This window comes from Mytilus californianus, unplaced genomic scaffold (assembly GCF_021869535.1).
Source record: "Mytilus californianus isolate M0D057914Y unplaced genomic scaffold, xbMytCali1.0.p SCAF_3, whole genome shotgun sequence".
In the NCBI taxonomy this organism is placed as follows: Eukaryota; Metazoa; Mollusca; class Bivalvia; order Mytilida; family Mytilidae; genus Mytilus; species Mytilus californianus.
In genome coordinates, this window is record NW_026262679.1 from 77,300,833 (window position 1) to 77,328,112 (window position 27,280).

General features: G+C 32.4%; 1 protein-coding gene and 1 long non-coding RNA gene across 5 annotated transcripts in view; both read right to left on the minus strand.

Annotated features, from left to right (window-relative positions):
• Window positions 1–8,147: 8,147 nt before the first annotated feature.
• The window catches only part of LOC127735103 (uncharacterized), a 39,751-nt gene continuing 20,618 nt past the window's right edge, over window positions 8,148–27,280 (minus strand). Inside the window, exons 2-5 of one of the 4 annotated variants that reach the window (XM_052245195.1) lie at window positions 14,487–14,678; window positions 11,078–11,248; window positions 10,249–10,333; window positions 8,148–9,292 (exon numbers count right to left, since the gene is read on the minus strand). In XM_052245195.1, the coding sequence (XP_052101155.1) occupies window positions 9,113–9,292; window positions 10,249–10,333; window positions 11,078–11,248; window positions 14,487–14,626 (576 nt within the window). In that variant the 5' untranslated portion in view covers window positions 14,627–14,678 and the 3' untranslated portion in view covers window positions 8,148–9,112. The remainder of the gene's footprint in view (window positions 9,293–10,248; window positions 10,334–11,077; window positions 11,249–14,486; window positions 14,679–27,280) is intronic. The other 3 variants (XM_052245194.1, XM_052245193.1, XM_052245196.1) reach the window with 3 other exon arrangements.
• On the minus strand, window positions 23,085–24,157 carry LOC127735106 (uncharacterized). Its single transcript, XR_007998043.1, has 2 exons — window positions 23,651–24,157; window positions 23,085–23,489 (listed from the first exon to the last, which is right to left on the minus strand). It is a non-coding gene; the product is annotated as an uncharacterized LOC127735106 (long non-coding RNA).

The following is a 27,280-nucleotide window of genomic DNA, read 5'->3' on the forward strand; positions in this document are numbered from 1 at the left end:
AACAAAAAATGTATAATTGGAAATGAAATGTTTTGTCCGAGTGAAATATTGCTTCCCTCCCAAGAAAATGAAAGTAATTTGGCATGGCGTGATGGTCGAAGAGTGGTTGAGTTGGGTTACTAGCTGGCCAACTTAAAGCTTGCAAGAACTGCTATGCACCATTGTTTCTACACAACTGTTTAAAAGAACAAAAATATGATCTCGCAAGTGTTTGTATATACCTTGTTGTAGCTGTCCCTACACAAACTTAATAAACACTGGTAAACGGCATTGATCAGATACTTCAAAAAAGGGAATGTTGATATGGGACGTGAATACAAAATGTACAGTAGTATGGGTAAGAATATTACAAACACCTGCATATACACACAATAACAAATTAAGCTCAAACTATAATATTTTTATTTTATTTATTGAAATTCCATAGCAAATAGCCTATAGTCGATGACTTACACTTACAGTTGCATACAAAGAAATATATTTGTTTCTCAAAACAACTGTCAACACTAAGAGATATTCAATTCTCGACAAAAAAGAGGAAATACACTGTTCTATGCTTAATAAATAATGATATTATTCTTGATTTGATATTCGTGTTATATAATCACTTTCTCGCATAAGTATAAACATTTGGAAGTTTATACAAACAAAAAACCGTTGTTTACAGTGCTTTCTTTCACGTCCGCAATATGGTCTATAAATAGAAGTGGAAAGTGCTAGTACCGAGTGTGAAAAATAAAGAATTAACAAGCAAATAATTTTTAATAAAAATATTGAACAAGAGTTTTAAATTGCTGCGTGACATGAAATTTGCGGAATTACATCAGAAGGGTAAGCAAGAGAAAAGGAAAAGAAAATGGAATGCGAATCGAAATGGGGGTGGGACCTTGTGCACGGACGTAAAATGTTCTTTCAAAATGAACAAAAATTATAAAAAAAAGTTTTCACGTTGCTCTTTAGTCAATTTGAAATGAACATTGTGAATAATGAGTTTAAAGCATGAAAATACGCGAAGGAAAAATTACAAATCCACTGCTCAAAAATTACCCTTTAGGTGTAATATCACCATTGATTTTCCCCTATTAGTCTTCGTTAAATTTGCACTTTTCAAAAAAATTGTGCAGAATTTATCTATGTTTCAAATAAAGTAATACTTGGCATGAGTAAAGTTTTATCCTGTCCAGTACCATAGAAAAAATTTCACATAACATTTCATTGCATATAAGAAAATAACCATCACTGGAAGTTAACCAATCAAATGTTCACCTCTTTTTTATCCGTGTACCAGCTTTAGTAACCATGTAACCTAAAGTTTTCAAAATATTCTATTGAAACACAAAATAAAAATATAATGGCGCTTAGAAGCACCCAAGATATATGTTTATGACCCAGATTTTTTTTTTTACTGCAATGAAATGTAGGATTAATTTCCTACAACTGTCAAATTCAAGGGAATTTTTTTTTTCATTGACGTAAACCCCACACTGATTGAAGAAATAAGCTTTACATGTCTAGGGTCTCATATAATCCGTAAAAAAAATAATAATCGGTAAATAATACATTTTTCAGACAGGATAAATATTCCATAGGCGCTATAGCGCATTAGTTAAGAGGAACAAATTATAATCAAAGAGACACGTTTATGAAGCAGTCGTTGTCTTTGTGTGACAATATTTCTATTTTGATTTTGATTCTGTTGATGGAGATTTGACGTTGCGTAATCGTTTTCGGCGACTTCATGCAACTATCTTTTCCCGTCGGCAACACCCTTTCAATGGCTGATATATAAAAAGGGAGTTCGGTAACCATAGGAAAATTATATATCAATAGAAAGGAAAATACTATCACAAAAACATTTAATTTTATAGAAAAATCGTAGGAATGGTTTTAACTGCAGATTAAATTAAGCTTGAAATTTCTCATTTTTGGCGTAAATTTGACGTTATGTCTATGTACTTTATGGTGTTTTCCTAATATTTTCAAATGACTGTTACTTTGAAAGTAGATCGGTAACCCACTTAAATTTTTCGATTTTTCTTTGTATTTTAAAAAGTTCTACGTGTATACAATTTCTTAAAAAAATCGCTGGACAAGCGATTTACGTACCTGTTACCTTAAATAAAACTTGCCAAAACTCTATTTTATCAAGTGAAACAGCTTTACAAAACTTTACGTACAGGTTAATGCATAATACAATATGTTAAATAAACCGAATCGTTTCAACTTAAATGGATACTTAATTTCAAATGTTTTGCATAATTATTTGTTGCTATGGAAACAATAAACATTTAAAATTAATAAAATCTTTGTCATACTATTTTAATATTTAATCGCATAAAATCTAATACCAAATACAATTTATTTATGAATAAATTGGTATGTAAAATAACCTTGCATAATGCTTAAACAGTATTTACTCCTTTTGCAAAATATTAAAATAAAGAATATACCCATGTTGGCATTGTTGCTAAGCAACAAACATGTACTTCTGTCACGAGTTCCGTGTATGTGTGTTATACAATAAATTAACTAAATTCAACTTAGATATAAGTTCTAAAGTCAATTCAAATGTTCAAACAATTTTGTAAACAAACTGAAATCCTGCGGACAAGTGTCGCTTTCCAAAACCTAATTTATGAACTAAATATGCAATCTATATACAAAATATAAAAACACAACTTACAGAATAATGAAGTAGAAAATAAGGTTTCATGTCTTTGTTATTTAGCTTTCGATAAAACTCTATAATCATTGTTTTATCAAAAAGACATTTCTCCCGGCAAATAAAAATTACAAATTATCTCCCCTGGACATTATAATATTTAAAGTCAATACGGATACAATATGAAATATTTCCGGACTTTCAATAAACTTTTGAAAATAACTATTATAAAATCAACTTTATATTTCTAAATATAGAATAGATTTGTATTAAATAAATTCCTGAAACATTTATCAATTGTTTACATAAATAAAAAGCGCCGCGTCCTAAGCGTAACCAATACAAAATAATTGATCACAATGGAAACGAAATAAAATCTATACAAAATATATACAATTAATTTAAGTGAATATCATAAAATGAATTTTAACTTTAGTTTGCTTTACCCAAAAGTATAAAGTAATTAAAACTCTTTAATTTAAATAAAACAAAAATACAAAAAATATAATTCAACTTACCTGGTGTAAAACAAGAGAAAGTTCTAGTAAATATAGATGTTTATTATTGGAAATCAGTAATCAAAGTGACCGTTGAAAACGTAAATTGTTTCCATGCGGGCGTGGTCACATGATCACTGATTTCTTAACTTTCTCTTGTTTTCACCAATCAAAAAGTACCTTGTATCGCTTCATTGACCACAACCTATTTTCACTGGTTGGTCAATAATCAAGTCATGGGTGACAGGTGTTATTAACAATTTCACACATGAGTAATAGGAAAAGGTTGTTGACCAAAAAGCCTTAATTCACATGTAAGGTACATAATCCAAAGTAAATAATTTAGCACTTACATGTCTCTTTGTTATCCAGCTTAATTATGTAATCTAAATATTCAAGTTGTATGTCATTCTTCTTTATCAAAAATTAACATTCCAAAAATAATGTAACTTACATAAGGAGAAATTTTAGAAATAAAATAAAAATTTAAACTTCAAAATACTTTAACTCAAATTGTAAAAATTGAATGATTTTCATTTTATGAATTGCCAAAGACAAAATTTTAATATAACAGATATACCAGAAATGGAAGATGATTTTAGAAATATGATCGAAATTTAAAAGTAACTGACATGAAATATATTAGATATATGATACTGAGCCAATTTTGAAAAATGTAGTTCTTTTATTTTCTACACATAATGGTCATCATAGCATTCGTACAAAAGATTAACAGCCAAGGTTACAGAAAGCCAAATTGTGTAATGTAAATTTGAAAATAGAATGCTATTTTGATTGATAATCATTATGAATGCCAAAAGTGTATATTTAACTCTTAATTTTGAAGTGTTTTTGGTGTGTTGATGAAAAAATATGTTGCAAAAAATGAAAAAAATGTAAATGAAAAATGCCAAATGGTAACAAAATCCAAGTAGTTAATATTTAAAGCAAAAAGCCAAATGAAAAAATGCCAAAGTTTAAAAATGCCAAATGGTATTTAAAAAAATACCTGTCTGCTTGTACTAGCCAGCCGGCCTGTGGGTTAGCTGGACTTTAAGGTGCTAGTTCACCAAGACAAATGCCCACAGTAAGACACCTTTCTTTTCCTTTTGGAGTACCAGTTTTTAAGTCTTGGGGCTTAATTTTAACTGAAAAAAGATAAAAACAGTCTCCTGTACAATTTAAAAATTTTGTCATAGAAAGTAAATATTCCCTTTGTCCCCCCATTCCCAAATGGATAAAAAATTAAGTAAAATATCCTTCATTTCCCAACTAAAATGTTCATAAAATGGCCTATCCACCACACTTGGTCAGACTGAGCCACCAGGCTAGGCTCAGTCTTAAAGATTTTTTTGACCTAGCCATTGAGCTTGGCCAGATTGAGCCACCAGGCTAGGCTCAGTCTTAAAGATTTTTTGACCTAGCCATCGAGCTTGGTCAGATTGAGCCACCAGGCTAGGCTAATTGGGAAGACTGAGCCACCAGACTAGGCTCAGTCTTAAAGATTTTTTTGACCTAGCCATCGAGCTTGGTCAGATTGAGCCACCAGGCTTAGGCTCACTGAGGAATCGCACTCAGTTCGTACAAATAGTAGAATATACTTGATATGTATGAAAGGGGACGTTACTATACCTAAAAGGGAGGTATAGCATCTGTGAACCCTAAACACAGAGACCGGCTTAACTTCGCCATACATATCATGAATAGTATCCAACTACTGCGTGTACTTACTCAAATTTCTTTTCAGTCCGTCAACATTATCAAGATTATCTTGTAGACAACTATAAAATATGCATATTATTTAACAGAGTTTAAACTTGTTGCCATTTTTTCTATTTTCTCTCTTTTCAATAAAAGTAGATGGGCATAAACAAATAGAACACTTCTGCTTATATTCATTTACCACAGACAACCTTTGATATGGAAATCTTATTTCATGTGTCACAAAAACTATACTGATTATATAATATGAGGTCAAGGTCAGGTAAATCCTGTCACCTTAAAATGATCAATTGTAAAGGTCAAAGTGAGGTGAAAACTGTAAAACATGCATGTATTTCTTTCAAGCAATTAATATACCCAAATTATTCCTTAAATTAAAAAAGTAGTAGTCCTCACACCTTGATAATACATTTTGTTTATTTAGTCTTTAAATCAAGGTCAAGGACAACAGGACTACTTCAGATCATTAGGCATCTGAATACTGATAACTTATCCGTTGGATATTCTGAAAAAAAGCTTTATTCACTCTACCAACAGTTTAGAATTTACATATATGATTATGTCCCATGCATTTATTTTAGAAGCATAAAAACAGACACAGTGATTGAACAACAGCTATATAATTATCCTAGCTGTTATCAAATTTGTACATAATCATGCATGATCAGCCAGAAAATAATTAAAAGAGAAACATAACAGCTAAATATGCAATTCCAATTCAGACTCTGGATAGAAAAGAACATTTCTCGATATTCATAGAAAAAACTTTGGAGTATCACAACCTGGTCATGCTGGTGTCATTCCGAGTAAGACAGAATACATATATTAAGCTGCTGATAACATTGATGAAAAGCTACAACTCTGTCTAGTCACTGAGAAGTACTACAATGTTTATATATAAGCAGCACATAAACAGTAACAAGAAAGGCTGTTAACCTGCGAAATTTAAGACAGCAGTAACTTATCACAAGTGGTTGCACTGTTAAATGACAAAAATAAAACATGTAAACTAAATAAAAATTTTCGCAGGAAAAGGTACATTTAGTGGTTTATTTGGCCCAAAAATAAAACTGGTCTCTAAGTAGCCCGATCGTCCTGAATTTGCATGAAATATTTGCTACTGGAAATAAGGCAAACAACAATCAATTAATAAATGATTAATATATAAGTTGTTAGCCAGTATTTTACTCATAATAGGTAATGGAAACATCTGGTTTCAGTCATTTTCATATATATGAACAAAAAATCCTTATCAAAAGCATATATTTTTGAAAATACAAAAAAGTATCATGGAAATGATATTACTGGATTAAGATGGATCTTGTATTGTGTTGAGAGTAAATACATTTGTACATTTCTATTGTAGTCTAGCTAGTTCCTACCTGTATGTTTTGGATTGTTTTTTTTTCAGCAGTATTAGCTCTTCTCAGACTAAAATTTCCAAACTGCTTCTCCACTCAAGTCCGACATCTGCTGTCATCTGTCATTTCCAAGTGTTTTACTTTGTCTCCTGTGCACTTAACATGAGTAACCATTTTATACTTTCTGCAAAGATAAAAAAAATCTTGTTATAATCATGTGAAAATATAATAGATATAAAATTATAACCAAAATTATAATTAAAAGCCAAATTTTAATAATGATATTGCAATGAACTGTCACAGAGGCAACCTATTTTCCAATCTTTTGTATTATTTTTTCACCTTGTGTCCATTCATTGCAATTATACCATCTTGATAGACAAAGATGGAAGGATTATATGCACATAAATCTGGTTCAAGGGGGTACCCAACACTACACACCAAAAAAAAACCTGTCGTTTAATTTTTCTTGTTTTTATCCCATTGATAAACTAGGCTAAGCTAAACATCTTATAATTTTAGGATTTGAACCATACGTTTAAAAGATTTGGCAACTCGAATATGGCATCTTTTACATGCTAATATCAGCCAAATTTGGAAGTTTCAGAAATATGGGTATAGGGGTATATATGTTAAAAAAATTTAAAATTGATCCTAAATTGACAATAGCATAGTTAATAGTGAAAACTGAGGCGAATTTCAGTTCACCTATTCCCTTAACTTGTATTTTTTTTATTCTGGATTAAAATTTTTGTCCGAATTAAAAAAAGGGGGGTCTCAGATTCAGCCCCCCAAAGTGAATATGATGGGTCAAGTATTTGAAGAAAAAATAAAAAATAAAAAAAAAATGTGTCGTTTAATTTTTTTTAAAAACTAACCATTTGTAGTGCTATATCAGTTTGTTATTTTTGCAAAAATTTATAAATTTTTATCCACCAGATTTTTTTCAATTATAGTTTTTTATAATACCACCACCCTCAATAAATAAGAGCAAGTTCCATTCTGATAATATATTTGGGGCATAGTTTTCTTGTCTTTTGACCTAAGGCTTAGATATTTTGCATGTTGAAGGATCATCATGAGGTAGACTGTCACATATCATGATGACTTTCATGTGACCTTGAAATTTGACCTCAAGGTCAAATAAATGTATTTTTGATAGAAAACAAGGCCATATGCATTTTTTTTGTTGTTTTTTTTTACCTAGGTCTTGCATCTTTTGTATGAGGATGTATCATAATGAGATGGAGTGTCCTGTGTTGTGATTATCTTCATGTGACCTTAAATTGACCTCAAGGTCAATTTTATTTTTTACTATAAACACTTTACCATGCCTTGTTGTCTTTTTACCTTGGTCTTAGATCTTTGGTATGTAGATGTATCATCATCAGGTAATGTGTCTTGCACCATGATGACCTTCATGTGATCTTGAAATTTGACCATAAGGTCAACTTTATGTAGTTTTTAGCATGAAAATGACCAGGCCATGACTTTTGACCTAGGTCTTACATCTTTGGCAAATATGAATGTATTATCATGAAGTGGTGTGTTCCTTGCAAATTTGACCTTCATGAGACTTTAAAGTTTGGTTCATTTTATTTTAGTAGCTTCAGATAAATGATTTTCGAAATATTTATTTCATAGGGTACAATATCCAACCACTAGTATGTTTGAATTTGGCGGTCATTTTTTTGCAGATAAAAATGGCAAATTATTTATTTTTCAGTGTCAATTGATCTGGGACTATAACTCAAAATATGAAATTATAATGCAGGGAATCAAAATTTCATAGAACTTTGTAATATACACACTTATTGCATTCTTACCACCTTCCAAGTTTCATTAAATTCTGTTGTGCGGTTTTTAAGGAGTTGAACTAACAAAAATAGGATAGACAAATGGACAGACTGAAACATCATATCCTTGGCAAATTCATTGTGTTGGGAGAATAATAAAACAAGTATCAGGGTAGACACAGACATATATTTATTTTTTGGCCATACAAAATTCATTCCTCAGTCTGAAAGTAGTCCTGAATGCATTTCACACTCTTTGGTGGTATCTTATGGTCCTGTAAGACAAATTTCAGTCCATTTACATCTCGTACAGATGCCAGTTTGAGGTGTTTCAACGATATACCATCTTTTGCTAGTTGCATGCAAACTGGCCTTGAAACAATTTTATTACTTAGTAAGTCAGAGTAGGAGTCCATGCAATTGTGGTATAAAATGGAAAATACATCATCAGATTTCACTAGTGAGGTAAATTTACTGTCGTATAATGTTTTAATGAATCCACATCCTCTATTGCATTGTGGGCAGAGTAATTTTCTCCTACAATCTGTTTGACAAGAGTCTGCTGCTTAAAATTTTCTACATCATTTTTTGGAATATATTTTCTAGCCACTTTCATTGTGTCAATAAAACCTTTCACGGTTTCACAAAATGTCGAAAACAAATTAAATTGTTAACAATTACAGGAATGTCAAAGTTACAAATGTTATGACCTAGTATAATTGGCTGGTTCTGTTCCTTTAAAAAATGTATAAAATCAAGTAGGGCTTTATGTATTGTCACAGGTTCAACTATATCTCCTCGAACATACATTTTATTTGTTCCATGGCTGTATGTTATACCAGTGATCTTACTGGCCTCGATCTGAATGTTCACTCTTGGGATGACATATCTGTTAAAACTATTTGAATTTGACTTAGCTGCTATCTGAATGATGTCGCTATTCCTACACAAGCCTGTTGTTTCTAAATCAAAAAACTCTTTGCATTCAGTGCCATCTAGATTAAAAGGAAGTGGAATTTCTGTGGTTTGCTCAGGGTCCTGTTGAAGATCAAATTCCATTTGAGATCCATAGGTTTATCCTTCTCTTATCAGATGTTTACGCTCGTTCTTATTGCGGTTTCTTTTCTTTTGTATACGGCCAACTTTATATTCCTTTGAATTCTTTTTTTCTTTTCTTTTTTTCATTTTTTTGTCTCTTACAGAGGAAATTGCCATTGTAAATTCTCCTGGAGAGAGGTTTGCTGCTTCATTGATCTAAAAAAATGCAACATAATTAAAATGTAATACATATATGCATTAAAATATTAAAAATCAAGAAAAAACAGTAATCTCCATCGTGAACACATATTTTGACCTATAATGGTAACTCTTTATATATCGTGACTTGGATGGATAGTTGTTGCATTAGCACACATACCACATCTGATAATAATTTGAGAAGAAAGAAGATAATTGAGTTACATACTAGATAAACATGATTCGTGACTGTAAATTGTACAAAGTATATCTGCAGGGCTAAAAAAGCAATACAGTAATCTCCTTGTATATAAACATTGGATGCAACATGTAACATGGTTTCAAAAAGATAAAAAAATTATTAAAGGAGAATGTGTAAGATGTCATGAATGCCTCCGCTGTAGCTTTGCAATTTTCCAAGTTAAAAAGGGACAGAACTATAGGTTGACAAATGAGTCACAACACAAATTTGAACTCTGTCTGAGTGTTGTGATTCTTATATGTATCAGTTTTATAAAAGTTGTATCAGACAAACTTACGTTAGAGTAAGGAAACAAAACAATTTGCAATTTTCCAAGTTATAAAGGGGCATGACTCTAGAACAATAAGTGACTCACTTTCCGTGATGAGGCAAACTTCAGTTAGAGTGAGGAAAGGAAAGAGGATGAGAGTAAGGTCAGACGGACAAAAAGACATGGAGTGGACATAAAGATAGTACTAGAAATTTAATTTTAATGAACTTTAGGTCAAGGTCTTAGTTACCAATCCTGGAACTTGACACAAGTGATAAACCCACATACTAGAAATTCATTATATGCTATATCAAAAGATTAATAAAGTTATGGACTGAACAGGCTTTTCTGAGAAGATCAAGAAAAAGAAAGAAATAGAAGAGGAAAGAAAAAGAAGCAATCATATTCAATCACTATGTCACCCTTCGTTCAAAAAGAAGATGTAAAAATTTTCATAGTTACCTTGGATAAGTAGCCATATCCTTCATTTTTCTGAAGCACAGCTGCAGATAGCCTATTCTGAAGTGAGCATGATCCACCATAATGTCTAAAAAAGAGTATGAAGAACTTTTTAAGTACATTAAAATATATTCCCCTCTTCCCTTATTTGAACTTGATGTCAAAGGTGCAGGTAACAGTTACATACCAACTCACCAAATATGAAGACCCTTTGCAAAAGATTAATATTTTTATATAAAGTTTCACTATGATAGTATTGACTCCCTTCATTGAACACTAATAAACTTCAACCTGCCTGTTAACTTGAGTTGGACAGATGGATGTACATCACTTTTAGTAGTCAGGGTATGAAAAATTTAAAGCCCTGACAAGATAATTAGGTCTTAGATGCCTGGGTTTTTTTGTTATTGGCTTTGAACTAGCTGTCAGTAATTGCAATGTGACATATTTTTTTTTCATTTATTGATTTTTTACATTAATTTGGCCATTAGTTTTCTTGTTTGAATTGTGTTGAATGTTGTACTTTGACATATGTATAATTGGTTTCTTTTAACAAATTGTGACTTGGATGGAAGAGGTGTCTCATTAGCACTCATACCACATCTTTTTATATCTATACATAAATTTGTGAATTGGGGCTTTTATAGCTTACTATGTCATATGAGAATTGCTCATTGTTAAAGGCCTTTCTGTGACCCATAGCTGTTAATTTCTGTGTCATTTGGTCTCTTGTGTAGAGTTGTCTTCTTGGTAATCATACAACATATTTTTTATACTTGTATTCATTGTTGCTTAAGAATGTGAACTGACATGCAAATATATATAAAATTACCTTGATTTAGGTGCCTTTACAGATACAAGCTGGTTAAAGCTTTCATTTGACTGTGTAGATCCAAGATCATTTGAAGAATTACTCCTACCAATCATTTTTTGCACTAAATTATTCAATTCAACCTTTAATCCTTCAGACTTGAGCGGTTTCCCATTTGGTAAACTTTTATACCTAAAATGGAGTTGAATAAAATGAAAATAAAATTTACATTTCAAATTTTTATTTGCACAAAATACTTAGCCTGAAACTTTAGTGTTAATATTTAGTATAAGTATATGTTCAATATTTCTGTACATGGGCGGATCAAGAAATTTTAAAACAGGGGCAGGAGTTGTTAAGAAAAAAGGGGAGTTCTTAGAACAAAAAGTGGGTACAGCTTGATACTACCGCAGAGGTTGAACCCTGAACAGTTGGGGCAAGTATGGACACAACATTCAAGCTTGATACAGCTCTGAATTTGGATTGTTATTAATATTTGACACAGCATAGGTTTCTGACACAAAATGAATGTAGTCTAAGAACTTAAAATTTTTAAATTGGACATTTACCTACTAAGGTCAAATATCCCAAATCTAAATACATGGTTAGATTTAGCATATCAAAGAACCCCAAGAATTCATTTTTTGAAGAAATCAAATAAAATTTAATATTGGACCCTTTTGACCTCAATGTGGACCAATTTGATAACGGGACCCAAAATCAAAAATCTAAATACATGGTAAGATTCAGCATATCAAAGAACCCCATAAATTCAATTTTTGTTGAAATCAAACAAAGTTTAATTTTGGACCCTTTGACCTTAATGTAGACCAATTAGAAAATGGGACCAAAAATTAAAAATCTAAATACAAGGTTAGATTCCGCATATCAAAGAACCATAATAAGTCAATTTTTGATGAAATCAAACAAAGTTTAATTTGGACCCTTTTGACCTCAATGTGGGCCAATTTAAATGGGGTTCAAAATCCAAAAACTTAACACATGGTTAGATTCAGCATATCAAAGAACCCCATATATTCAATTTTTGTTGAAATCAAACAAAGTTTAATTTTGGACCCCAATTTGGACTGACTTGAAAACTGGGCCCATAATCAAAAATCTAAATATATGTTTAGATTCAGCATATCAAAGAATCCCATGAATTCAATTTTTGTTAAAAAACAAACAAAGTATAATTTTGGACCCTTTGGACCTTAATGTAGATCAATTTGAAAACGGGACCAAAAATTAAGAACCTAAATACACAGTTGGATTCGTCATATCAAAGAACCCCTATAATTCATTTTTTGATGAAATCAAACAAAGTTTAATTTTTGACCCTTTGGACCTCAATGTGGACCAATTTAAAAACCGGGCCGAAATCCAAAAACTTAATACACGATTAGATTCAGCATATTAAGGAATCAATTTTTTAGGATTGACATATGTATAATTGGTTTCTTTTTACAAATTGTGAATTGGATGGAAGAGGTGTCTCATTAGCACTCATACCACATCTTATATCTATTAATTCTTTGAGAAATGAGACAATACAGAAAACAAGAGGCTCTCAAGAGCCTGAATCGCTCACCTGTTAAAATTTTGGTTAAATCTTTCATCAATGATTAGTTTTGCTTTTCAATATATATTAATGAGTGGCTTAAAAATGCCATTTCAATGTTCATTGTATCTGTCATATTTTCTTCAAAAGCAAATAAATGCATTTTACCCATATGTTCCATTTAGTCATAGTTTCTATGTTTCTTGACGTACAAGGAAATAAAAATACAAAATTTATACTAGATTCATTTCTTTTTTTAAAGTTAAAAAACATAAACAACTTGTGTAAAATTGTCCTTAAAGGGCAATAACTTCTTAAGGGGTCAATTGACAATTTTGGTCATATAAAACTTTTTTGTAGATCTTACTTTGTTGGACATTTTTTGCTGTTTACAGTTTATCTTTATCTTCAATAATATTCAAGATAACAACCAAAAACTGCAAAATTTCCTTCAAATAACCAATTAAGTGGCAGCAACCCAACAATGTTTGTCTGAAAATTTCAGGGATGATAGATCTTGGCCTTTTAAACATTTTTACCCCATGTCAGATTTGCTCTAAATGCTTTAGTTTCTGAGATATAAGCCAAAAACTGCATTTGACCCCTATGTTCTATTTTAAGCCATGGCGGCCATGTTTGTTGATTGATCAAAAATTCGGATATAATTCATAAACTAAATTCCTAAAGGAACATTCATTTAAAGTTAAGAAGTATTAGGCACAATAGTTTCAGAGGAGAAGATTTTTTAATGTTAGCAAACTTGATGAACAAATTGTGTAAAATTGTCTTTAAAGCTTTAAGGGCAATAACTCCTTAAGCGGTCAATTGACAATTTTGGTCATTTAACTTTTTTGTAGATCTTAATTTGCTGAACATTATTGCTGTTTACAGTTTATATCTATCTATAATAATATTCAAGATAATAACAAAAAACTGCAAAATTTCCTTTAAACTACCAATTTAGTGGCAGCAACCCAACAATGGGTTGTTCGATTCGTCTGAAAATTTCAGGGATGATAGATCTTGACCAATTGAACAATATTACCCATTTGTCAGATTTGCTCTAAAAGCTTTAGTTTTTGAGATATAAGCCAAAAACTACATTTGACCCCTATGTTCTATTTTTAGCCATGGCTGCCATGTTTGTCAATGGATCAAAACTTCGGATACAATTTACAAACTAGATACCCTAAGGAATATTTAGTTAAAGTTTTAAGGTATTTGGCCCTGTAGTTTCAGAGGAGAAGATTTTTAAATGTTAGCAAACTTGATGAACAAATTGTGTAAAATTGTCTTTAAAGGGCAATAACTCCTGAAGGGGTTAATTGACAATTTTGGTTATATTTACTTTTTTGTAAATCTTACTTTGCTGAACATTATTGCTGTTTACAGTTTATATCTATCTATAACAATATTCAAGATAATAACAAAAAACTGCAAAATTTCCTTAAAACTACAAATTTAGTGGAAGCAACCAAACAATGGGTTGTTCGATTTGTCTGAAAATTTCAGGGCTGATAGATTTTGACCAATTGAATAATTTTACTCCATGTCCAATTTGCTCTAAAAGCTTTAGTTTTTGAGATATAAGCCAAAAACTGCATTTGACCCCTATGTTCTATTTTTAGCCATGGCGGCCATGTTTGTCGATGGATCAAAACTTTGGATACAATTTATAAACTACATACCCTAAGGAACATTTATTTAAAGATTGAAGGTATTTAGCCCAGTAGTTTCAGAGGAGAAGATTTTTGAAATAGTTTACGGCGACGACAGACGAACGCCAAGTGATGGTATAAGCTCACATGGGGCCCTTCGGGCCCCAGTAAGCTAATAATATGTTGTCAATACCAGTATAGAAGATCTTACGTAAATTTTTCTGGATCTTGATGATAGCTACACCAGTCAGCATCTTTACAATTTTCATGTGATCCAAAAATATGTGGTACAATTCTTTGCAGCCCAATCTTAATGTCATCTTCATTGTCACCTCCCTTAATGGAATACATAAAGCACCTCAAAATATATTGTTTTGTTTCATCCTTTTGCAATTCTTTGTAACTACAAAATAAGAAACAAATAATTAATGTAAAAAAAAAATTTAAAAAGTCTTCTTTTTTTTATTGCTTATCTGTCTATACTATTGAGGGAGCAAGCACCCTTCAGACTTTTATGGGGCATGGATGAAATCTTCAATCATGGATTCATGCATCTGCCTTTTAATTTTCAGAAAAAATGGGTCCTAGTTTCTATTTTTTTAAGTCCGGCCTTTCTATTCTAAACTTCATAAAGCCTCACTAAAAACTATTTGGTCGTTCCATAAGCCATGAAGATTACTCATATATATACTAATAGTTCTTTCAATTTTAAATGTAATGTTTGTGAATTCAGATAACACAAAAATGCAAAGATCTTTACATGTCTTTGAACAACACAAAATTGAAATTTCATTGTAATGTTTTTTTTAGAGTTTTTAGTCTTGACAGATCAATATAATAAGATCTATAAGTATGATTTGATTTGGTAAAGGATGGGCTTAAGCCTTTTCATATCATAGACATACTCGTAACACTAAAGTTAATTTGTAAAAATACTCTTTGAAATATTACATAAGCTTGTTGATATACCCTTCTTTACATGGTTCTGGTCATCTTTTTTCTTTATATTTTCAAACTCAACTTCAAGTCTGGCTGATGTTGCTGCATCATTATCAGCATGTATGACTGAAATGAAGATTGAAGAATTATAAACCTACAAAAAGGCAACACAACAGCGGTCAAGATATACAACTGCAAGCATATTTTTTTATTTGGAAAATAGTGATAGCTGTTATATTCTGCCTTATTTAATTACATGTAGCTAATGTAAATAAAGCAACTAAAATAAATATAAACTGGATTTTTACATGACATTGGTTATGTTATATCATTAACAACAAAATTAATTGATTCTTTGTCATAAAAGTGTAAGAACAAAATCTTAGTTTCCTGTGAAAATCACAAAATATTCACCTTTCAAATTTGAAAGTATTGTTGAAATAAGAGTTATTTCCCTTTATATGATAGTTTTGTAGTAAGCTACAAATACATTATTAAGAACACAAACAAATCTTTTGGATGCATATGTATGCAGAAACAAACATTTGCAGTGACTGCACACCAAATACACAATTAGAAATTATTGTTTTTGTGGTCCTGAAAGAAATTTTGCTGGTCCTCACTGTTAAATCTAATGAAAAATTTCAAAAATTGTGCTGTCCTGTGCAATTTTAGGTGGTGAAAAGTCTTGATCTGTACATGTATTGTTGTTTATTCTGTCTGTCTCACACTTATACCTAACTGATCATTGTATTTTTTGTAATTAGGACAATATTTACTGTATATACAATGTAGCATTACATGATCAAATTGCATTATAATTCTCATATATATATTACCTAAGTCCCTTGAATTAAATCTAGGATCTAGGACTTTTTAGATGTACTCCATGAAAAGTTATACAATATGAGGATTTTTTTTTTTGGGGGGGGGGGGGTAAAAAAGACTTAGTTTTCTAGAAAGGGGCATCCAGTCTGGATATTCCACTTTGTGTGCATACATTTAATACTTACATTGCCATTTGTGCTGACAGTCCTGTGCTAATTTCTCTGACTTGGCTTACAAAACATCATCTAAGAATATTTACATGATATGATGATGTACATATAGTTGTACATTTAATGGCCAAGCCCTAAAAAAAATATTTCACAGTTTATAATTAGTTATTATAACTCTTTTCAAAGCCTACTTTAACTATGAAAAAGATAAGAAGGGAGGGGTTGAAAATTGTTGATGTTCATTGAACAATGACAATGTTTTCAACAATTAATTTGTTATAAGGCACAGGCATTTGTCTCAGAAAAAATCCTATATACCTTAATCTAAAAAGTTTTCCCAACACCCCAATTTGCCCAAGTATGCAAGCAGCATGCACTGTTGAGTTAGCTATATATATAGACACATTAGTTGTAATTGCCCCCGAGGACTCAATATTAATCTATTTATTAAACAAAAATCATGAATGCATTTAAATATAATTATGAAAAATAAACAATGCAACATGTTAATTATAAAGGCAAACAGTAAAACTGTAAATATTAGCATCATACAGGCTATTATAATTTACAAGCATGTGATATAATCATATAGTTTCTATACCTACCTATGGAAGCTTTTGTGTTGATGTCATAACTTCCAGATAGCCCCCTCTTCCCAAACTGGACATCAGTTACAGTATGACACAGTTCACAATCCACCATCAGTAGACCACCTAGCCCAAACAATCGTTCTCCTACAATATTTGACAGGTGAAGCGGACACTTGCAAGTGCAGCAATACATTCCTTTTGCTAGGACATTCAACTCAACAATTCTTCTCCCCATTGTCCAAGATTTTGACACATCAGACTTGTTATCATCTTCCAATTCAGCCTCGGCCCCAACATCAAGAAACTCGTATACGTAATTGCCATTATCATTACGCAAGCCGACTTGCGGAGAATCTTCCAATTTCCTGCCATCATTTAACCATTTGAAGTAATCTGAACGATTTGATTTCTTATCGGCAGATTTAGACCTCGAAAATTTACCAAACGGATCACGTTTACGCTGTTCCATTATAACATTGATGTATCGTCTGCTTCATATCAACACGTAAACAACTATTCAAGGTCAATAAAACGCTTGTAATATGAGGCGTATTTTAAAACGCTATATTGACGTAAGTTAATTCAGAATTTCAGTAAGAGTTATCTTTTCTTAGGTGTACGGTACCCCCTTAAGCACGACACATTGTGCTCCTGTACAGTCAGGCAGGGATCTTGACCATGTGTTGTTAGTTGTCTTTGTTTGCTCATCTTTATTTTCTCAGAGGAGATGGACCATTCTCTATCTGGCAGGTTGTCCCCAACATGCTCAACATAAACATGAAACTTAATAAATAGGCTGTTATTTTTCTTGTTTGAATTGTTTCACATTTTTCATGATGGGGCCTTTTATAGCTGACTATACAGTGTATTTTTCACAATTTTGAAGACTGTACAGTGGCTTATAATTGCTTACATCCACTTCATTTGAAAGCTGGTGGACAGTTGTCAGTGATTGAACAACAGTATATTAATATCCTCAAATTTGTAATTCATCCTCAAAATCATGATCAGCCTGAAAAGGATAAAAAGAAACCTAACAGCTAAAAATGAATTCCAGTTCAGATTATTGAAAGAAAAGAAAATTTCTATATATATACAGAAACTGATGCTAAAATTGATGAAAAGCTACAACTCTATCTAGTCACTGAGAAGTGCTACAATGTTTATATATAAGCAGCACATAAACAGTAACAAGAAAGGCTGTTAACCTGTGAAATTTTAGACAGCAGTAATTTCATGATTTAAAATTAACAGATTACTGAAGAAAACAGAAACTACATGAGACTAAACAGAAAACTGCACTTCCATTAGACCAGTACATCATGTCCTTACTATGAAATCACGTTCTCTCACACTTTCTCTCCCTCTCTACATACCACTCTCAATCATATACCCTCACCCTCTCAATCATTCTCTTTTTCTCCCTCCTTTTCTCACCCTTTCACCCTTTCATGACAACCTTAGCCACCTATCACCTATTCCCCTTCTGCTTGGTGTTAAGTCCCTATCAGAAAAGTTGGTTAGTAGATGAATACAATTTTTATAAGATGTACCAGAAATGGAAGATGATTTTAGAAATATGATCGAAATTTAAAAGTAACTGACATGAAATATATTAGATATATAATACTGAGCCACTTTTGAAAAATGTAGTTCTTTTATTTTCTACACATAATGGTCATCATAGCATTCGTACAAAAGATTAACAGCCAAGGTTACAGAAAGCCAAATTGTGTAATGTAAATTTGAAAATAGAATGCTATTTTGATTGATAATCATTATGAATGCCAAAAGTGTATATTTAACTCTTAATTTTGAAGTGTTTTTGGTGTGTTGATGAAAAAATATGTTGCAAAATATGAAAAAAATGTAAATGAAAAATGCCAAATGGTAACAAAATCCAAGTATTAACATATTTAAAGCAAAAAGCCAAATGAAAAAATGCCAAAGTTTAAAAATGCCAAATGGTATTTAAAAAAATACCTGTCTGCTTGTACTAGCCAGCCGGCCTGTGGGTTAGCTGGACTTTAAGGTGCTAGTTCACCAAGACAAATGCCCACAGTAAGACACCTTTCTTTTCCTTTTGGAGTACCAGTTTTTAAGTCTATGATTTGACTTGGGGGCTTAATTTTAACTGAAAAAAGATAAAAACAGTCTCCTGTACAATTTAAAAATTTTGTCATAGAAAGAAAATATTCCCTTTGCCCCCCCATTCCCAAATGGATAAAAAATTAAGTAAAATATCCTTCATTTCCCAACTAAAATGTTCATAAAATGGCCTATCCACCACACTTGGTCAGACTGAGCCACCAGGCTAGGCTCAGTCTTAAAGATTTTTTTGACCTAGCCATTGAGCTTGGCCAGATTGAGCCACCAGGCTAGGCTCATTGGGTAGACTGAGCCACCAGGCTAGGCTCAGTCTTAAAGATTTTTTTGACCTAGCCATCGAGCTTGGTCAGATTGAGCCACCAGGCTAGGCTCAGTCTTAAAGATTTTTTTGACCTAGCCATCGAGTTTGGTCAGATTGAGCCACCAGGCTAGGCTCATTGGGAAGACTGAGCCACCAGGCTAGGCTCAGTCTTAAAGATTTTTTTGACCTAGCCATCGAGCTTGGTCAGATTGAGCCACCAGGCTTAGGCTCACTGAGGAATCGCACTCAGTTCGTACAAATAGTAGAAGATACTTGATATGTATGAAAGGGGACGTTACTATACCTAAAAGGGAGGTATAGCATCTGTGAACCCTAAACACAGAGACCGGCTTAACTTCGCCATACATATCATGAATAGTATCCAACTACTGTGTGTACTTACTCAAATTTCTTTTCAGTCCGTCAACATTATCAAGATTATCTTGTAGACAACTATAAAATATGCATATTATTTAACAGAGTTTAAACTTGTTGCCATTTTTTTCTATTTTCTCTCTTTACAATAAAAGTAGATGGGCATAAACATATAGAACACTTCTGCTTATATTCATTTACCACAGACAACCTTTGATATGGAAATCTTATTTCATGTGTCACAAAAACTATACTGATTATATAATATGAGGTCAAGGTCAGGTAAATCCTGTCACCTTAAAATGATCAATTATACAGGTCAAAGTGAGGCGAAAACTGTAAAACATGCATGTTTTATGGTCGGGTTGTTGTCTGTTTGACACATTCCCCATTTCCAATCTCAATTTTATGTATTTCTTTCAAGCAATTAATATACCCAAATTATTCCTTAAATTAAAAAAGTAGTAGTCATCACACCTTGATAATACATTTTGTTTATTAAGTCTTTAAATCAAGGTCAAGGACAACAGGACTACTTCAGATCATTAGGCATCTGAATACTGATAACTTATCCGTTGGATATTCTGAAAAAAAGCTTTATTCACTCTACCATCAGTTTAGAATTTACATATATGATTATGTCCCATGCATTTATTATAGAAGCATAAAAACAGACACAGTGATTGAACAACAGCTATATAATTATCCTAGCTGTTATCAAATTTGTACATAATCATGCATGATCAGCCAGAAAATGATTAAAAGAGAAACATAACAGCTAAATATGCAATTCCAATTCAGATTCTGGAAAGAAAAGAACATTTCTCGATATTCATAGAAAAAACTTTGGAGTATCACAACCTGGTCATGCTGGTGTCATTCCGAGTAAGACAGAATACATATATTTAGCTGCTGATAACATTGATGAAAAGCTAAAACTCTTTCTAGTCACTGAGAAGTGCTACAATGTTTATATATAAGCAGCACATAAACAGTAACAAGAAGGGCTGTTAACCTGCGAAATTTAAGACAGCAGTAACTTATCACAAGTGGTTGCACTGTTAAATGACAAAAATAAAACATGTAAACTAAAAATTTTCGCAGGAAAAGGTACATTTAGTGGTTTATTTGGCCCAAAAATAAAACTGGTCTCTAAGTAACCGGATAGTCCTTAATTTGCATGAAATATTTGCTCTTGGAAATAAGGCAAACAACAATCAATTAATAAATGATTAATATATAAGTTGTTAGCCAGTATTTTACTCATAATAGGTAATGGAAACATCTGGTTTCAGTCATTTTCATATATATGAACAAAAAATCCTTATCAAAAGCATATATTTTTGAAAATACAAAAAAGTATCATGGAAATGATATTACTTGATTAAGATGGATCTTGTATTGTGTTGAGAGTAAATACATTTGTACATTTCTATTGTAGTCTAGCTAGCTCCTACCTGTATGTTTTGGATTGTTTTTTTTCAGCAGTATTAGCTCTTCTCAGACTAAAATTTCCAAACTGCTTCTCCATTCAAGTCCGACATGCTGTCATCTGTCATTTCCAAGTGTTTTACTTTGTCTCCTGTGCACTTAACATGAGTAACCATTTTATACTTTCTGCAAAGATAAAAAAAATCTTGTTATAATCATGTGAAAATATAATAGATATAAAATTATAACCAAAATTATAATTAATAGCCAAATTTTAATAATGATATTGCAATGAACTGTCACAGAGGCAACCTATTTTCCAATCTTTTGTATTATTTTTTCACCTTGTGTCCATTCATTGCAATTATACCATCTTGATAGACAAAGATGGAAGGATTATATGCACATAAATCTGGTTTAAGCACGACACATTGTGCTCCTGTACAGTCAGGCAGGGATCTTGACCATGTGTTGTTAGTTGTCTTTGTTTGCTCATCTTTATTTTCTCAGAGGAGATGGACCATTCTCCATCTGGCAGGTTGTCCCCAACATGCTCAACATAAACATGAAACTTAATAAATAGGCTGTTATTTTTTTGTTTGAATTGTTTCCCATTTTTCATGATGGGGTCTTTTATAGCTGACTATACAGTGTATTTTTCACAATTTTGAAGACTGTACAGTGGCTTATAATTGCTTACATCCACTTCATTTGAAAGCTGGTGGACAGTTGTCACTGATTGAACAACAGTATATTAATATCCTCAAATTTGTAAATCATCCTCAAAATCATGATCAGCCTGAAAAGGATAAAAAGAAACCTAACAGCTAATAAAATGCTCCGCTGGGGCGCAGCTTGATACGACCGCAGAGGTCGAACCCTGAACAGTTGGGGCAAGTATGGACACAACATTCAAGCTTGATACAGCACTGAATTTGGATTGTAATTAAATATTTGACACAGCATAGGTTTCTGACACAGAATGAAAGTGGTCTAAGAACTTAAAAATTTTCAATTTACCTATTCATACATGTGATGGACTGTGAAACTCAGATCAGGAGATTGGGAAATTTTGGTCAGGAGATTAGGACTCAGATCAGGAGGTTTTTAATCGACATTAATTTTGTTGTAAATGTAACCGTGTGCTGTAAAAATGGTCTTTTAAAGTGTGTTTTCTTCAACCTTCCATCCAATTTATTATGTTTATAGTACCCTTGTACTTATAAAGTTTCTCCATCTTTATATTCTACATGTTCAATCTAACATTGTTTTTTTCCAGTATGTTCTTTAAATTTTTTACTTCATATTCTATAAAACAATCATTGCAACTAGAACATTTTTTTAGCTGTCTGAAAATAGTTTTTATTTATTTTTTTTTTCTCTTGCAAATAGTTTTTATTTGCAAACTCAGAAATTCATTCTATCTGTAAAGTTAGGGTCATAGTTATTATATAAATTTCAATTTAAGCCTTAAAAGGAAGTATAGAATCCTCAAATAATTTTCAAATTATTATTTTTTTATTTGTCCTAAGACATTTAAAATCATTTAATAACCATCCTTTTATGATTATTTGTTCAATTTATATTTTATTTATATTCTTTTAAAAATTTTCATTATTAAAAGGAAAGTAACTTAAAACAGGATAAATCAAGGGAAGTAACCCAATAAATACACAGTTTTTGTTACACAACGGCAGTTAGCCTGAGGTAAAAATCGTTGCTTACCAGTATGTTTGACACCCAAGCTGACAAGTGAAGCCATATAATTATGCATGTTAATTGATTTACAGGTAAAATATAACTTCAGGTAATGTCAGTTACACCAGATGCCTGAGATGATATGTTGGGCAGAAATTTTTCATTCATGAAAAATTTCATACACGGGATTTTTTCCTCTTCAACGGGAGGTCGGGAGGAGACCCCTGAAAACGGGATTATTGTACTCCCGTCGGGAGGTTCACATGTATGCCTATTCAAACCATATCATTATTATTTGCTTTTATATATAAATCAGAAATAACCAATTTAAAATGGAAAATGTTAAAGAAAAAAAAGGAAAAAAAAAATCCCCCCCCCCAATTTTTTGAACCCCCTTATGATTCACCGCCCCCAAACTCAATCCCAGCTTTCCCTTTGTGGTATGGTACCTTGCACTACAATTTCAGAGAGATTCATACACTTGAACACAAGTTATTGTCTGGAAACTAGAAAAATGCTTGTTTTTTGGCCCCTTTTTGGCCCCAAATTCCTAAACGTTTAGGGCAATTACCCCCAAACTCAATTCCAGCTTTCCCTTTGTGATATGGAACCTTGCAGTACAATTTCATAAAGATCCATACACTTACACACAAGTTATTGTCCTGAAACTAGAAAAATGCATGTTTTTTTTGCCCTTTTATGGCCCCTAATTACTAAAATTTTGAGTGAAAACCCCCAAAATCAATCCCAGCCTTCCCTTTGTGATATGGAACCTTGTAGTACAATTTCATAAAGATCCATACACTTACAAACAAGTTATTGTCATGAAACTAGAAAAATGCTTGTTTTTTGCCCCTTTTTGGCCCCTAATTCCTAATATTTGGAGGAAATTACCCCAAAAATCAATCCCAGTATTCCCTTTGTGATATGGAACCTTGTAGTACAATTTCATAAAGATCCATACACTTACAAGCAAGTTATTGTCATGAAACTAGAAAAATGCTTGTTTTTTGCCCCTTTTTGGCCCCTAATTCCTAAAATTTGGAGACAATTACCCCCAAAATCAATCCCAGCATTCCCTTTGTGATATGGAACCTTGTGGTACAATGTCAGAGAGATCCATACACTTACACACAAGTTATGTCTGGAAGTTACAAAAATGCTTATTTTTGGCCCCTTTTGGCCCCTAATTCCTTAACTGTTAGTACCACAACCCCCAAAATCAATCCCCACCTTCCTTTTGTGGTATTGAACCTTATGGTAAAATTTCAATGAGATCCATTCACTTAAACTAAAGTTAGAGTGCGAAAACTAATGTGTATTCGGACGACGACGCCGGACGACGACGACGCCGGACGACGACGACGACGACGACGACGACGACGACGCCAACGTCATACCAATATACGACCACAAAAATTTTTTTGCGGTCGTATAAAAATGAATTCCAGTTCAGATTATTGAAAGAAAAGAAAATTTCTATATATACAGAAACTGATGCTAAAATTGATGAAAAGCTACAACTCTATCTAGTCACTGAGAAGTGCTACAATGTTTATATATAAGCAGCACATAAACAGTAACAAGAAAGGCTGTTAACCTGTGAAATTTTAGACAGCAGTAATTTCATGATTTAAAATTAACAGATTACTGAAGAAAACAGAAACTACATGAGACTAAACAGAAAACTGCACTTCCATTAGACCAGTACATCATGTCCTTACTATGAAATCACGTTCTCTCACTCTTTCTCTCCCTCTCTACATACCACTCTCAATCATATACCCTCACCCTCTCAATCATTCTCTTTTTCTCCCTCCTTTTCTCACCCTTTCACCGTTTCATGACAACCTTAGCCACCTATCACCTATTCCCCTTCTGCTTGGTGTTAAGTCCCTATCAGAAAAGTTGGTTAGTAGATGAATACAATTTTTATAAGATGTACCAGAAATGGAAGATGATTTTAGAAATATGATCGAAATTTAAAAGTAACTGACATGAAATATATTAGATATATGATAATGAGCCACTTTTGAAAAATGTAGTTCTTTTATTTTCTACACAAAATGGTCATCATAGCATTCGTACAAAAGATTAACAGCCAAGGTTACAGAAAGCCAAATTGTGTAATGTAAATTTGAAAATAGAATGCTATTTTGATTGATAATCATTATGAATGCCAAAAGTGTATATTTAACTCTTAATTTTGAAGTGTTTTTGGTGTGTTGATGAAAAATATGTTGCAAAATATAAAAAAAATGTAAATGAAAAATGCCAAATGGTAACAAAATCCAAGTAGTTAATATTTAAAGCAAAAAGCCAAATGAAAAAATGCCAAAGTTTAAAAATGCCAAATGGTATTTAAAAAAATACCTGTCTGCTTGTACTAGCCAGCCGGCCTGTGGGTTAGCTGGACTTTAAGGTGCTAGTTCACCAAGACAAATGCCCACAGTAAGACACCTTTCTTTTCCTTTTGGAGTACCAGTTTTTAAGTCTATGATTTGACTTGGGGGCTTAATTTTAACTGAAAAAAGATAAAAACAGTCTCCTGTACAATTTAAAAATTTTGTCATAGAGAGTAAATATTCCCTTTGCCCCCCCATTCCCAAATGGATAAAAAATTAAGTAAAATATTCTTCATTTCCCAACTAAAATGTTCATAAAATGGCCTATCCACCACACTTGGTCAGACTGAGCCACCAGGCTAGGCTCAGTCTTAAAGATTTTTTTGACCTAGCCATTGAGCTTGGCCAGATTGAGCCACCAGGCTAGGCTCATTGGGTAGACTGAGCCACCAGGCTAGGCCCAGTCTTAAAGATTTTTTTGACCTAGCCATCGAGCTTGGTCAGATGGAGCCACGAGGCTAGGCTCATTGGGAAGACTGAGCCACCAGGCTAGGCTCAGTCTTAAAGATTTTTTTGACCTAGCCATCGAGCTTGGTCAGATTGAGCCACAAGGCTAGGCTCATTGGGAAGACTGAGCCACCAGGCTAGGCTCAGTCTTAAAGATTTTTTTGACCTAGCAATCGAGCTTGGTCAGATTGAGCTACCAGGCTTAGGCTCACTGCGGAATCGCACTCAGTTCGTACAAATAGTAGAAGATACTTGATATGTATGAAAGGGGACGTTACTATACCTAAAAGGGAGGTATAGCATCTGTGAACCCTAAACACAGAGACCGGCTTAACTTCGCCATACATATCATGAATAGTATCCAAGTACTGCGTGTACTTACTCAAATTTCTTTTCAATCCGTCAACATTATCAAGATTATCTTGTAGACAACTATAAAATATGCATATTATTTAACAGAGTTTAAACTTGTTGCCATTTTTTCTATTTTCTCTCTTTACAATAAAAGTAGATGGGCATAAACAAATAGAACACTTCTGCTTATATTCATTTACCACAGACAACCTTTGATATGGAAATCTTATTTCATGTGTCACAAAAACTATACTGATTATATAATATGAGGTAAAGGTCAGGTAAATCCTGTCACCTTAAAATGATCAATTGTAAAGGTCAAAGTGAGGTGAAAACTGTAAAACATGCATGTATTTCTTTCAAGCAATTAATATACCCAAATTATTCCTTAAATTAAAAAGGTAGTAGTCCTCACACCTTGATAATACATTTTGTTTATTTAGTCTTTAAATCAAGGTCAAGGACAACAGGACTACTTCAGATCATTAGGCATCTGAATACTGATAACTTATCCGTTGGATATTCTGAAAAAAAGCTTTATTCACTCTACCAACAGTTTAGAATTTACATATATGATTATGTCCCATGCATTTATTTTAGAAGCATAAAAACAGACACAGTGATTGAACAACAGCTATATAATTATCCTAGCTGTTATCAAATTTGTACATAATCATGCATGATCAGCCAGAAAATGATTAAAAGAGAAACATAACAGCTAAATATGCAATTCCAATTCAGATTCTGGAAAGAAAAGAACATTTCTCGATATTCATAGAAAAAACTTTGGAGTATCACAACCTGGTCATGCTGGTGTCATTCCGAGTAAGACAGAATACATATATTTAGCTGCTGATAACATTGATGAAAAGCTACAACTCTGTCTAGTCACTGAGAAGTGCTACAATGTTTATATATAAGCAGCACATAAACAGTAACAAGAAAGGCTGTTAACCTGCGAAATTTAAGACAGCAGTAACTTATCACAAGTGGTTGCACTGTTAAATGACAAAAATAAAACATGTAAACTAAAAATTTTCGCAGGAAAAGGTACATTTAGTGGTTTATTTGGCCCAAAAATAAAACTGGTCTCTAAGTAGCCGGATCGTCCTGAATTTGCATGAAATATTTGCTCTTGGAAATAAGGCAAACAACAATCAATTAATAAATGATTAATATATAAGTTGTTAGCCAGTATTTTACTCATAGTAGGTAATGGAAACATCTGGTTTCAGTCATTTTCATATATATGAACAAAAAATCCTTATCAAAAGCATATATTTTTGAAAATACAAAAAAGTATCATGGAAATGATATTACTGGATTAAGATGGATCTTGTATTGTGTTGAGAGTAAAT